At 44.0% G+C, this 14,382-nt stretch overlaps 1 protein-coding gene across 1 annotated transcript; it reads left to right on the plus strand.

The window, feature by feature from the left end:
- The first annotated feature begins 306 nt into the window (after nucleotides 1-306).
- On the plus strand, nucleotides 307-5,349 carry LOC134675778 (uncharacterized). Its single transcript, XM_063534083.1, has one exon. It carries the CDS (start codon nucleotides 307-309, stop codon nucleotides 5,347-5,349), a length of 5,043 nt encoding a protein of 1,680 aa, XP_063390153.1.
- Nucleotides 5,350-14,382: the final 9,033 nt, after the last annotated feature.

Below are 14,382 nucleotides of genomic sequence, written 5' to 3' on the forward strand. Positions count from 1 at the left end.
GGACGAGGCGCATAAAATAGGTGGTTATAAAAGCCGGTACATCGCCCCGCTCCGCGTCAGTCTAGAGCCAGCAGCCGACCAGGAAACAACTAAAAGAAGAAAAAGGAACCTCTCCAACCTCGACCCTCCTGCATCTGAATAAGCCAGCTGCGTGTTTCATTCCATCCTCTGCTACCTATGAGAATTCTACAGTCCACTCTCTCCCCTCCCCTGCGCACCCCCGCTGCGACACATGAAGATAGGGCCTAACACTCACATTGTTTGGTCCTCGTCGAAGCCGGATCTCTGAAGCAAGAAGACAGCAAGATGGCGAAAACAAGAAACAACCACAGCAAAGAAGATGAAGAATCGTCAGAAAAATCTCCGGGCTCCGGGGAAACAGGCACGACATCGGGCACCGGCGCTACAGGCACGACATCGGGCACCGGCGCCACCGACACTACGTCAGGCACCGGCACCACGTCGGGCACCGGCACCACGTCGGGCACCGGCACCACGTCGGGCACCGGCACCACGTCGGGCACCGGCACCACGTCGGGCACCGGCACCACGTCGGGCACCGGCACTACGTCGGGCACCGGCGCTACGTTGGGCTCAGCGGAGACGCTGGACACAGTTGCATCGTCGGGTACGGGCGCCATCAGGAAGACGCGTCCCAGACCAGAAAATCAACCCGGGCCGAGCAACGCCGTCCACCCCGCCGACACGTCGGGCATCAAAGCAACGCCTGCGGCCAGCCTAGCCAACACGATCGTCGAACGCAACCCCACCCAATTGATGCCACCACCGAGACAACCAGCGAAGCCCGCTCGGTCACACCGATCTAAGGCCTCCAGCAAGAGACTCCTCGCGGAGTTGGAGGCCAAGGAGAGGTTGGCCGAGCTAGAGGTGAAGCGTGTACAAGCAGAAGCCAAACTAGCAAGAATACGTCAAGAAAGAATAGAACTGGTGTCATCAAGAGAGGAGTCTGAAGAAGAGGAAGAGGACCTTGCGCCGCAGCGCATCGCCGACTGGTTCAATCGCCGACCACAACAAGCGACAGAGATAGAAGAGGCCGTCCATATAGAAGAAACGCAAGAGCCCGCCGCGCGCACTACTAGACGACGCGCGCGGCCGGATACATACGAAGACACTCGTGCGATGGACGTGTCGTCGCTAACCGCCGCCCTCACAGAAGCCATTCAAGCCAGCAAGTCCTACAAGAAGTACATACCCGACTTGCCGACCTTTAGTGGCCTGTGCACCGAGTGGCTACAATTTAAGGCCGCGTACAACGAGTCCGCGCCCAGTTTCTCTGCAAGTGAAAACGTCGCCCGTATAAGAAGAAGTCTGAAAGGTGTCGCCGCGGAGGCCGTCAGCGCCCTCCTAATCAGCCAGCCACATCCCGAGGACGTCATCCGAGCACTAGAAAGAAGATACGGAAGACCAGACGCTCTACTCATCAACGAACTGGAGAAGATTAAGGGACTGCCGCGCCTCACCGACAACCCGCGCGATCTGTGCATATTCGCCAGCCGGATCGCGAACACTGTGACGACTATCGAAATATTGAAGAAACCGCAGTACCTCTACAACCCAGAGCTACTGCGGTCGATAGTCGACAAATTATCGCCAATAATTCGCAACAAATGGTACGACTACGCGGCTACGAGAGAAGAGACGCCCGAGCTCAAGAAAGTTGCCGACTTTTTGAACAATGAAGCCGACAAGTGCACACCTTACGCTCCGCCTGAGAATACGACGGAGAATAAAGAAGTAAGAAGCGCAAGAAAGAAGCCCGAGCGAACGTACGCCGCCGCGGTCGAGACAAATAAGAAGCCAAAAGAAGAGAAGCCAGCGTGCCCGCTATGTGAACACGCTACGCATCAACTGCCGTCGTGCCCGCAATTTATGAAGATCGACACGAACGAGCGCTGGGAGGTGGCCAAGAAAAACAATATCTGCTACCGGTGCCTCGTCAGCAAACATCGACGCTTCGCCTGCCGAGCGAAGCCTTGCGGCCAGCAAGGCTGCCCCATGAGACATCATCGCCTACTACACCACGAGAAGTCGTCACCCGCGGCCACCGCTGCAGCCGCTGCCGAGCCACCCCCACCACACAAACCTGAAGAAGTCGTGGCCTCGGCAGTGAACCAGATCGCCTGCGCGACAGCACGAACAAGACGCGCCTACCTGAAGATAGTACCAGTCACACTACGCGGCCCGCGGGCGGAAGCAGACACATTCGCTCTACTCGACGAAGGCAGCACCGTGACAATTATCGACTCAGCGCTGGCGGACACACTCGGGCTCGACGGCCCCACCGAACCAATGTGGGTGCAGGGAGTAGGAGGAAAAGAGATGGAACACAATCAGAGCAGGAGGGTCGAGGTTTACATACGCAACAAGTACGGCGGGCAGGAGCAGCGCATATCAAACGCGCATACCGTCGGCAGTCTGGGCTTCACCACACAATCCATAGGTGTGAGCGAGATAGAAGGCTGCACACATCTCAGAGGACTCAAGCACAAGTTAACTTACCGCGGCGCAACCCCACAAATACTCATCGGTCAAGACAACTGGGAGCTAATCGTGTCGCGAGAAATAAGAAGAGGACGGCGCGATCAACTCGTCGCTTCAAGAACCCTACTAGGATGGGTACTCCACGGCTGTCGCATCACTAGAGCGGAGCCGATCGCGTACTGCTGTGCGCACCTCACGCGGGCCAAGTCAACTGAAGACATAGAAGAAACAATGAAGAAATATTTCGCTCTCGAGTCCCTAGCGATCGAGCCGAGGCGACCGAGCAGCGATCCCGAGCAACAAGCGCTTCGCATACTAGAGGAGAAGAGCCGCCGCTTACCCGACGGCAGGTTCGAAACGGGGCTACTGTGGCGCAATCAAGAAGAAACAATACCTAACAATCGCAACGACGCACTGAAGCGGCTACACACGCTCGAGAGGAAGCTGGATCGAGACGCCAACCTGAAACAACAATACAACGAGCGCGTCAACAACCTACTTACCTCAAGCTACGCCGAGCGCGCGACCACGCCACCTAGCGGAAGGACGTGGTACCTACCTCACTTCGCCGTCTGCAACCCAGAGAAGCCGAAGATAAGACTGGTCCATGATGCTGCGGCCACCTCACACGGCCGCAGCCTCAACGACATGCTACATACGGGCCCAGACTTTCTGCAATCGCTGCCCGGCGTCATTATGAAGTTTCGTCAACACGGCATCGCAGTCTCAGCTGATCTGAAAGAGATGTTTATGCAGATCAAAATACGCGAAGAGGACCGGGACGCGCTCCGCTTCCTGTGGAGGGGCGACCGCCGCGAGGGGGAGCCGGAAGAATACCGCATGACTTCAGTTATATTCGGCGCGTCGTCATCGCCGTGCACCGCTCTATACATCAAAAATAGAAACGCACGAGAACACGCAACACAGTATCCGGAGGCTGCGCGAGCGATAGAGCGCAACCACTACATGGACGACTATCTCCAGAGCTTCAACACAATAGAAGAGGCGAGACAAGTAGCAAGAGACGTCGATCATGTGCACAAACAAGCCAAGTTTCAACTGCGTGGGTGGGCTACAAACGAATATGAAGCAATAAGAGACGTCGTCGGCAGCGAAGAGCGAGAGGGAAACACAGTCCCTATCGGCGGGAGCGAGATAGAAAAAACACTCGGCCTGCTGTGGGACACGAACGAAGATAGCATCCGGTTTCGCCTCAACACAAGAAGAGCTCAGCCCGAAGTGATCAATGATCTCCGGTCACCGACGAAGAGAGAAGCCCTAAGCATCATCATGTCAATATTCGACCCGCTCGGCCTAATTTCACCTATCACGACGCCGGCCAAACGAATAATGCAAGACACGTGGCAACACAACACAGGCTGGGACGAAGCTATACCAGAAGAGCTGCGCGAGCGCTGGAGCGAGTGGCTACAACAACTGCGAGATCTAGGTACCCTAAAAATACCTAGATGCTACGACGCGACGCCTGCCACCGTACACGACCTGCACACCTTCGTCGACGCTAGTGAAGAAGCATATGCGGCCGCCGTATACTGGAGGATGACGAGGGCCGACGGGTCAGTGAAAATAGCCCTAGCCGCCGCCAAGAGCCGCGTCACACCGAGGAAGCCTATCTCCATACCTAGACTGGAGCTACAAGCGGCCGTCCTAGGCGTACGGCTAGCAAGAACAGTAATAGAAGAGCACGACTTCGAGATCGCTTCAAAAACATACTGGAGCGACTCTCGCACGGCGCTAGCATGGATACGCGCCGAGCCTCGCACATTCAAGACGTTCGTGGCCCACAGACTCGCCGAGATAGAAGATCACACTAAGAAAAACGAGTGGAGATGGGTACCGACAGCACACAACGTAGCCGACGACGCGACCCGCGCCACCCCAGCTGACTTCGATACGAGCCACAGATGGTTCGTAGGCCCGTCGTTCCTGTACAATGAAGAATCGACTTGGCCCCGTGAGAATAAAGTCGAAGTTCCCGTGACCGGAGAAGAAAAGGAGACGTGCGCCGCGACAGCTGCCGTGCCCCTAGATAAGCACGCAGCTATACCTAAGTTCGAGCGCTTCTCCAAGTGGACGCGACTACTACGAGCGACCGCGCGCGTGCTACAGTTCATCGACCTCGTGCGCCCTCGACCCCGTGAACCCGCCCGGCCCGCGACACAACTTGTCGCGGCGGCCAGGCGCAAACGAACGCGCGCAAACGAGTCACAAGACGGAGCCTGGAATAAGCGCGCCACTCACACACGCGTGCCAGCCAAGATCGCCGCCACACCGCCGCCAGAGGAGAAGAAGTACTTAGTGTTAGAAGCCAAATACCTAAGTGCCGCCGAGAAGCTGTTAATACGCGCCTCACAAGAAGATAGCTACGAGAAAGAGAGAGGGCGCATAGCGAGCGGCCGCGCGCCAGACAAGGACGACCGACTAGCCAAGCTGAGCGTATATATGGACGAAGACAACATTATACGTCTACGGGGCAGAATAGCGGCCGGCGACTTACAAGAAGAGACAGTGCGACCTATAGTGCTACACGGGAAACACCACTATACAAAGTTATATGTTTCACACGTCCACGAACAGTTACATCACGGCGGCACCGAAATAGTGGTCAACGATCTACGACAGCGCGTGCACATAGTGAAGATAAGGCCGACAGTGAAACAAGTGATCGCCCAGTGTCCACGGTGTCGACTGCGTCGTGCGAAGCCCGCGGCGCCATCTACGGGTGACCTGCCAGCGATCTATTTGGAATTGAATCCATTTCGCGCGCTTCGGCCGGTCGTTGACGCTCGCGCGCTCGGTGCGGCTCGCGTGATGTGTGATGTTTGAAGTACTGGTTGATTTCGCGGAGAGATAAGTAATGCCATATTACGCATTCGAGAGCTATCTCATTTGTGATATTACGAGCATTACTTCATCATCATCATCAGTATTTAAGAGCTATGCTCTTGTCGGTGGAGTAATCGCCATTCTTCTTTTTGCTAGGCCAGCCTTTTAACTCCCTCGTACGACACGACAGAAACTTTTTCTTTTATTTGGCTGAGATATGTGAGCCTGGGCCTTCCTCTGCCTCTTTTCCCCTCAATCTTGCCCTCCAGGATGTTTAAAAAGAATCTGTCGTGCCGCATCAAGTGGCCAATGCGTGTTTTCCCAGAGATAAGACCTAGTTAGATCGATTTATCGCCCCCGAAAACCCCCATATAGCAAATTTCATCGAAATCGTTAGAGCTGTTTCTGAGATCCCCGGATATATATAAATAAATAAACAAAAATTGCTCGTTTTTAAAGGTATTATTAGATACTCGGAGTAATTAACAATGGAGCCGCCATTAACAGGCGTTCCCCTCTGTCGAAAATAGGCGGCCAATGGTCAACCACATGTCGACCATATGTATGGACTGACGTTTATCTGACATGACGTACCTATACATTTGATGTGCCCCTCCCCCGCAAAAAACGGCAGACTATTTTGTACCGAAAATTTTAGACATGGCGTCTCCGTTGGTTATATCCTCCAAGATTAGATAGATTCTTCAAGCGGTAAAGATGTTATCTGCTTAAAATATTTTGATGTTCATTTTGCACAGGTAGAGGCAAAGTATAATTGTATATTTCTTATTAACTCGTAATGCATGTTAATGATAAGATGTAATGTTTTGAAAAAAATTGTCCCGGTGAATTTGTTGCCCGTCCCATATTGGGATACACTCCTCCATTTGAGGGGGGACTTAAATCTTCTCGAGGCAGAGGTGTATAGTCTGTCTCTTTAGGTATTTAAATAAAAGTAAACAAAGTCTACCCTCAAATGGCTCCTTAAGCCAATGAGGGTAGATGAAAACGTTACATGATCAAATAATGTAGGTTAAAGTCAGGTAGTTCATTGACTGTTCCACGCGGTTTTATATTTGGTTGGTTGACCAATAAATGTTATAACTACCCGAAAATGTACAAATTGTTTGTTTACTTTTATTTAAATACCTACAGATACAGAGTATATGTTAGGAGCCGGTATAGCATTATTTGACGTTCATAAGCACATTGTAATATGCCTACTTGAATAATAAACTATATTTATCTTATCTTTATCTTTAAAGTATAATAGTCCGGTGGCCGGCTGCATGAAACAAACCTCATCAAAAAATAGAATATACCTATCACTCTAAAAAATGAAGACCAACTAAGAGCAGTTTTCTCTTAGTTGACGTTAAGTTAATTACAACAATAACGATCTTATATAACTCAAAGAAAGCTGATTACTTAAAACAATAAGTGTATCTGTGATTGACCTAATAAAGTAGGTGTGTTATTAATCCTAACAATTGTATACTTTGCATCTATTATTAACTTGTTGGCATAATTATTATGTAACGTAGGTTAATTCAATCCTTAACAATTTAATTAAAACAGATAAATATGTTAATAGTTATGAACATTTTAATAGTTTATTTGATTATTTTGTCTTTGTTGATTTACATAAGATTTGCTAGTTGAATCAACTAAACATATAATATTTAGAACAACAAAGATAAAACACTCAATCCCATTATGATCAAGTTATTGTATTGATTACGAAACTAATATTCCATTCTACTAAGAATTATTTGTTAAATCGATTTTCTTAATAATTAAATTAAATAATCGGTTAATCCGATCAATCTAGAGATAAGTAGGAGGATCGCCTGTACACCCGCTCTCCGCCCCACCTGCGCCCCTCTCGTGGCGCGTGCGACCGAGCAGTCAGTCTCTGTAGCACGCAGTTGCGTTAAGCTCATTCAATTACTTATTCCTCTGGAAAAACCTGGTGTGTACAAAGTTGATTGCAGTTGTGGTAGTTCGTACAGTGGGCATACCAAACGCACTATTGCCTGCAGAATTAAAGACCACATCGCTGCGGTCAAGAACAACGACGCTCGCAAGTCAGCTATTGCTCAGTGTCACCTTGAGTCGGGTATAAGTCACTGGATCGAGCTGCATAGTCCCAAGGTCATTTCGACAGCACGCCACTATATACCAAGATTGGTAAGAGAAGCCTTAATTCACAAATACAACAATTTTAATCGTGAAAATGGGTTTTTAAACTGTCAAATGTGTGGAATCTTGTGATTTGTTTGACTAAAAAACAACCAGTGACATCCGAATCAAACTCGCGTAGTGACACTGTGAGTGTAGTGTGCTTGGATAGACCAACAAGTGTGAACGTGATTGGACCAACGAGTGTTAACCCCTCGTATGCTTAGACACGGATCCGTGCGTGTGAATTTAAATGCAAAACGTTTACTTTAAAAATGATTAAATGAATAAATAACATCTTATTATAATATTTTTTTGTTTTATTCATTTACCCCCTTTTTATAAAACTTTACGGGCTTGATTTAGTTTAATTATGTTTTATCCCTTTCTTTGTTGTTATATTTTATTCACTAGTTATTCGTTTAAATTTTATAAATTTAAACGAATAAGTAGTGACCACCAGCATTATTCAGCACGGCGCGTAAAAAACTAGAGATCTGAAATAAATATTTTAGTAAATGCGACAAAGTAAGTCATAGTACAATTGAACAAGAATGGTATTGTACTAAACAAGCTTCATAGTTGAAATGATTAAACAATTAAAATTCAAATTGAACAATATCTTAGTTCAGGCTAATAAGATGCATAAGTCGATGTAATCATGTTCTTAGTTGAACTTATTTAGGTCAAATAGTTAATACAGTAATTCTTCATGTTAACATTGATTTACATCTTAGTTGAAATGATTAAACAATTAAGATTCAAATTAACTAATATCTTAGTTCAGGCTAATACGTCATAAGTCGGTGTAATCATCTTCTTAGTTGAACTTATTTGGGTCAAATAGTTAATACAGTAATTCTTCATGTTAACATTGATTTACATCTTAGTTAAACTAACTTGTTTGTTTTCATTATCAAGCCCTTAGTTGATCTTACTAGGATCAATTAGTTAGCATAATTATTTTTCGTGTAAATATTGAACAAGATCTTAATTGGTTCAGTTACCTAACAATAGTAATAGCAATCAGAATTACCTTGTTTGATGTGTTTAAGTTCTTGTTAGGCTCGTATGGAATCAAGATGCTTGATTACGGCCATCAAGATATTGATAGGGCCAACCAAATTTTTTTTAGAGTGTACCCTGTAGAGGTACCTGACATTTAGTAGCTTCCAACGCACTTGGTCGGCCTGGGCTTAACCTGGCAGATTTTGTACAAATGGCAAAAACGTTGGACAAAAATTGATCAAACAAAACCTCATCGAAAAATAGAATGAAACTTGTATGGTAGGATACCTGACCTTGAGGACAGTAAAAAAAAGTGGTCGGCCTCACCTTAGCCTGGCAGTTTTTGCAGTCCGACCAGATTTATTGGGTCACGTGAGAGCTACAATTTACCTCATAGAAAAATAGAATGAAACAAACGGATTATAAAAGCTAAAATAAGCCTGTTGACGTATGTCTTGGTCGGCCTCACCTTAACCTGGCAGTTTTTGCAGTCCGACCAAATTTATAAAAAAATCATCAAAACAATTTTTTCGAAAAATCGTATGAAACTTGTATGGTACGATAGCTGCCTTGGAGGACAGTAAAAAAATAGTGGTCGGCCAAATCCTGTGTTGGCAGGTTCCTGTGTCCGACCAATTTTGTGGTACCACGTGAGAGCTACAATTTACCTCATCGAAAAATAGAATGAAACAAACGGATTATAATAGCTGAAATAAGCCTGTTGACGTATGTCTTGGTCGGCCTCACCTTAACCTGGCAGTTTTTGCAGTCCGACCAAATTTATAAAAAAATCACCAAAAATTGTTTATCGAAAAATCGTATGAAACTTGTATGGTACGATAGCTGCCTTTGAGGACAGTAAAAAAAAAGTGGTCGGCCAAATCCTGTGTTGGCAGGTTCCTGTGTCCGACCAATTTTGTGGTACCACGTGAGAGCTACAGTTTACCTCATCGAAAAATAGAATGAAACAAACGGATTATAATAGCTAAAATAAACCTGTTGACGTATGTCTTGGTCGGCCTCACCTTAACCTGGCAGTTTTTGCAGTCCGACCAAATTTATGAAAAAATCATCAAAAATTTTTTATCGAAGAATCGTATGAAACTTGTATGGTACGATAGCTGCCTTTGAGGACAGTAAAAAAAAAGTGGTCGGCCCAAATCCTGTGTTGGCAGGTTCCTGTATCCGACCAATTTTGTGGTACCACGTGAGAACTACAATTTACTTCATCGAAAAATAGAATGAAATAAACGGATTATAATAGCTAAAATAAGCCTGTTGACGTATGTCTTGGTCGGCCTCAACTTAACCTGGCAGTTTTTGCAGTCCGCCAAATTTATAAAAAAATCATCAAAATTTTTTATCGAAGAATCGTATGAAACCTTTATGTTACGATAGCTGCATTTGAGGACAGTAAAAAAAAAAGTGGTCGGCCAAATACTGTGTTGGCAGGTTCCTGTGTCCGACCAATTTTGTGGTACCACGTGAGAGCTACAATTTACCTCATCGAAAAATAGAATCAATACAAACGGATTATAATAGCTAAAATAAGCCTGTTGACGTATGTCTTGGTCGGCCTCACCTTAACCTGGCAGTTTTTGCAGTCAAATTTGATGCAAGTGGATTCTGCCGCACACTGCCACATTGAATTTATGAAAGCCGTCCGTAACAAGCCATACGTCAACAGGTTTATTTTAGCTATTATAGTCCGTTTGTTTCATTCTATTTTTCGATGAGGTACATTGTAGCTCTCACATGGTACCACAAAATTGGTCGAACACAGGAACCTGCCAACACAAGATTTGGCCGATCACTTTTTTTTACTGTCCTCAAAGGCAGCTATGGTACGATACAAGTTTCATACGATTTTTCGATAAAAAATTTTTGATGATTTTTTTTATAAATTTGGTCGGACTGAAAAAACTGCCAGGTTAAGGTGAGGCCGACCAAGACATACGTCAACAGGCTTATTTTAGCTATTATAATCCGTTTGTTTCATTCAATTTTTCGATGAAGTAAATTGTAGTTCTCACGTGGTACCAAAAACTTGGTCGGACACAGGAACCTGCCAACACAGGATTTGGGCCGACCACTTTTTTTTACTGTCCTCAAAGGCAGCTATCGTACCATACAAGTTTCATACGATTCTTCGATAAAAAATTTTTGATGATTTTTTCATAAATTTGGTCGGACTGCAAAAACTGCCAGGTTAAGGTGGGGCCGACCAAGACATACGTCAACAGGCTTATTTTAGCTATTATAATCCGTTTGTTTCATTCTATTTTTCGATGAGGTAAACTGTAGCTCTCACGTGGTACCACAAAATTGGTCGGACACAGGAACCTGCCAACACAGGATTTGGCCGACCACTTTTTTTTTACTGTCCTCAAAGGCAGCTATCGTACCATACAAGTTTCATACGATTTTTCGATAAACATTTTTTGGTGATTTTTTTATAAATTTGGTCGGACTGCAAAAACTGCCAGGTTAAGGTGAGGCCGACCAAGACATACGTCAACAGGCTTATTTTAGCTATTATAATCCGTTTGTTTCATTCTATTTTTCGATGAGGTAAATTGTAGCTCTCACGTGGTACCACAAAATTGGTCGGACACAGGAACCTGCCAACACAGGATTTGGCCGACCACTTTTTTTTTTACTGTCCTCCAAGGCAGGTATCGTACCATACAAGTTTCATACGATTTTTCGATAAAAATTTTTTGGTGATTTTTTTATAAATTTGGTCGGACTGCAAAAACTGCCAGGTTAAGGTGAGGCCGACCAAGACATACGTCAACAGGCTTATTTTAGCTATTACAATCCGTTTGTTTCATTCTATTTTTCGATGAGGTAAATTGTAGCTCTCACGTGGTACCACAAAATTGGTCGGACACAAGAACCTGCCAACACAGGATTTGGCCGACCACTTTTTTTACTGTCCTAAAAGGCAGCTATCGTACTAGACAAGTTTCATACGATTCTTCGATAAAAAATGTTTGATGATTTTTTCATAAATTTGGTCGGACTGCAAAAACTGCCAGGTTAAGGTGGGGCCGACCAAGACATACGTCAACAGGCTTATTTTAGCTATTATAATCCGTTTGTTTCATTCTATTTTTCGATGAGGTAAACTGTAGCTCTCACGTGGTACCACAAAATTGGTCGGACACAGGAACCTGCCAACACAGGATTTGGCCGACCACTTTTTTTTTACTGTCCTCAAAGGCAGCTATCGTACCATACAAGTTTCATACGATTTTTCGATAAAAATTTTTTGGTGATTTTTTTATAAATTTGGTCGGACTGCAAAAACTGCCAGGTTAAGGTGAGGCCGACCAAGACATACGTCAACAGGCTTATTTTAGCTATTATAATCCGTTTGTTTCATTCTATTTTTCGATGAGGTAAATTGTAGCTCTCACGTGGTACCACAAAATTGGTCGGACACAGGAACCTGCCAACACAGGATTTGGCCGACCACTTTTTTTTTTACTGTCCTCCAAGGCAGGTATCGTACCATACAAGTTTCATACGATTTTTCGATAAAAATTTTTTGGTGTTTTTTTTATAAATTTGGTCGGACTGCAAAAACTGCCAGGTTAAGGTGAGGCCGACCAAGACATACGTCAACAGGCTTATTTTAGCTATTACAATCCGTTTGTTTCATTCTATTTTTCGATGAGGTAAATTGTAGCTCTCACGTGGTACCACAAAATTGGTCGGACACAAGAACCTGCCAACACAGGATTTGGCCGACCACTTTTTTTACTGTCCTCAAAGGCAGCTATCGTACTAGACAAGTTTCATACGATTTTTCGATAAAAAAATTTTGATGATTTTTTTATAAATTTGGTCGGACTGCAAAAACTGCCAGGTTAAGGTGAGGCCGACCAAGACATACGTCAACAGGCTTAGTTTAGCTATTATAATCCGTTTGTTTCATTCTATTTTTCGATGAGGTAAATTGTAGCTCTCACGTGACCCAATAGAATAATCTGGTCGGACTGCAAAAACTGCCAGGCTAAGGTTAGGCCGACCACTTTTTTTTTTACTGTTCTCAATGTCAGGTATCCTACCATACAAGTTTTATTCTATTTTTCGATGAGGTTATTTTTGTCCAACGTTTTTGCCATTTGTACAAAATCTGCCAGGTTAAGCCTAGGCCGACCAAGTGCGTTGGAAGCTACTCAATGTCAGGTACCTCTACAGGGTAGGTATATTCTATTTTTTGATGAGGTTTGTTTCATGCAGCCGGCCACCGGACTATAACGTAAGTATACACGGTGTAACATGAGTAAACCGAATAATTTTTTAACAGCATATTCCTGATCATATTTAGAGACAAAAACGTCCTATAAACTTATTTTTTAAAACGCCTAGTTTCAGAGATAATATTAATTTAAAAATAAACAAGTTTTTGTTGTTACATAATGTAAAATGCCTTTTTGATAGTAATGTTGCTGCTATGGGACTTAGTCTAAATATCCTTATTGATTGATGTCAAAAAGTGATAAGTAACACTTTGCAAAAAGAAGGTTTTACGAAAAAAGATGTAAAAATCAATTTTAAGTAACAGTTTTACCACTAACATTTATTTTTTCTGTAAGTACAGATACATTCAAAAAATTTAAAAATCAAAACAAAAATATAATTTTTTTTTTTGGCGAAATTGACCTAATCTCATATTACATTTTTTCCTTCTTTTGACCTCAGAAATGCGTGGTTAAAATTATTCGGTTTCCTCATGTTACACCGTGTATAGGTAAAGAGAGCCCTCTTGAAGCATATTATGGAAACTCGTTTGAAAGCACCATCCCTGATTTGGTCCCGACACTAACTATGTATGTGTGCGTGCACATTTACATATGCATCCGTACGTGTACTTTTGTCTTACATAATATTAGGTCTACTTGGGCGATTTACAAGTCAATTTTTGTTTAATTTCTTGTAACTTATAAAAGTTTTTTGAGGTTTTTTCCTCACAAATCTCGAGGATACAACGTCCTTTGCAGTGCGTCCAGTGGAGCTGTGGAATGAGGTGCCTGTGTCGCTCAGGCAGGCACAATCGGTTGCGTCGTTCAAGAAGAGGTTAAAGAAGCTATGGTTATCTGATCTGACTGATTAATTTGTCTAATATCTATTGTATAGTTGCTTTATATCGTTTAATCTTTCCAATTTTTAGTGTATTTTCCCCATTCCTTTTTGTGTTTATCCTATAAATTTTGTATGTATTTATATCCTTTATCTTTCTGGTACCTTCTTGTACATTTTGCTGCATTTGTCACCCTCTTTTCACTCTCTCCTCTCATCTACTCAAAGGTTAACTGGAAGAGATCCCTCAAAGGGATAAGTTCGCCTTTGTACTTTTTACTAATTGTATGTTATTTTTAATATGTCTTTTTGTACAATAAAGAGTTTACTACTACTACTACTACAAGATATCAAACAAATAAAATGACTCGTAAACCGCCCAAGTAGACCTTATATTATGTAGAAAAGGTTTTAAAGAGTGGAATGAATATAACAAAAACATAATAGTAAAGTAACTCCCACTCCCACTTATCCGGTTGTTTAAAGTGTGATTCTATATCAAAGATAATCATTATCATCTGAGTCTTTCGATTAATAGGCAATTTACCTACTTGATACTACACAGTATCAGGTAAAGTTCTTGTCCATGTATACGACGACGATACGACGTACAATGTGTAGTCAGACGACGCTACGGAGCCACGCCGTTACGTCGTCGCCCAAATCTAGTTAATTTATTTTTTTATGTGTATTGTTTTTCTTTGTCTTTTCTTTTACTTTGTAGTTTCACAGTGCCTTGGTTTTATACTGTAA

Source organism: Cydia fagiglandana, chromosome 23 (assembly GCF_963556715.1).
Source record: "Cydia fagiglandana chromosome 23, ilCydFagi1.1, whole genome shotgun sequence".
NCBI classification, from domain to species: Eukaryota; Metazoa; Arthropoda; class Insecta; order Lepidoptera; family Tortricidae; genus Cydia; species Cydia fagiglandana.

What these genes read in the sequence shown, in the direction of transcription:
- LOC134675778 (XM_063534083.1), top strand. Translation starts at nt 307, where the DNA reads ATGGCGAAAACAAGAAACAACCACAGCAAAGAAGATGAAGAATCGTCA.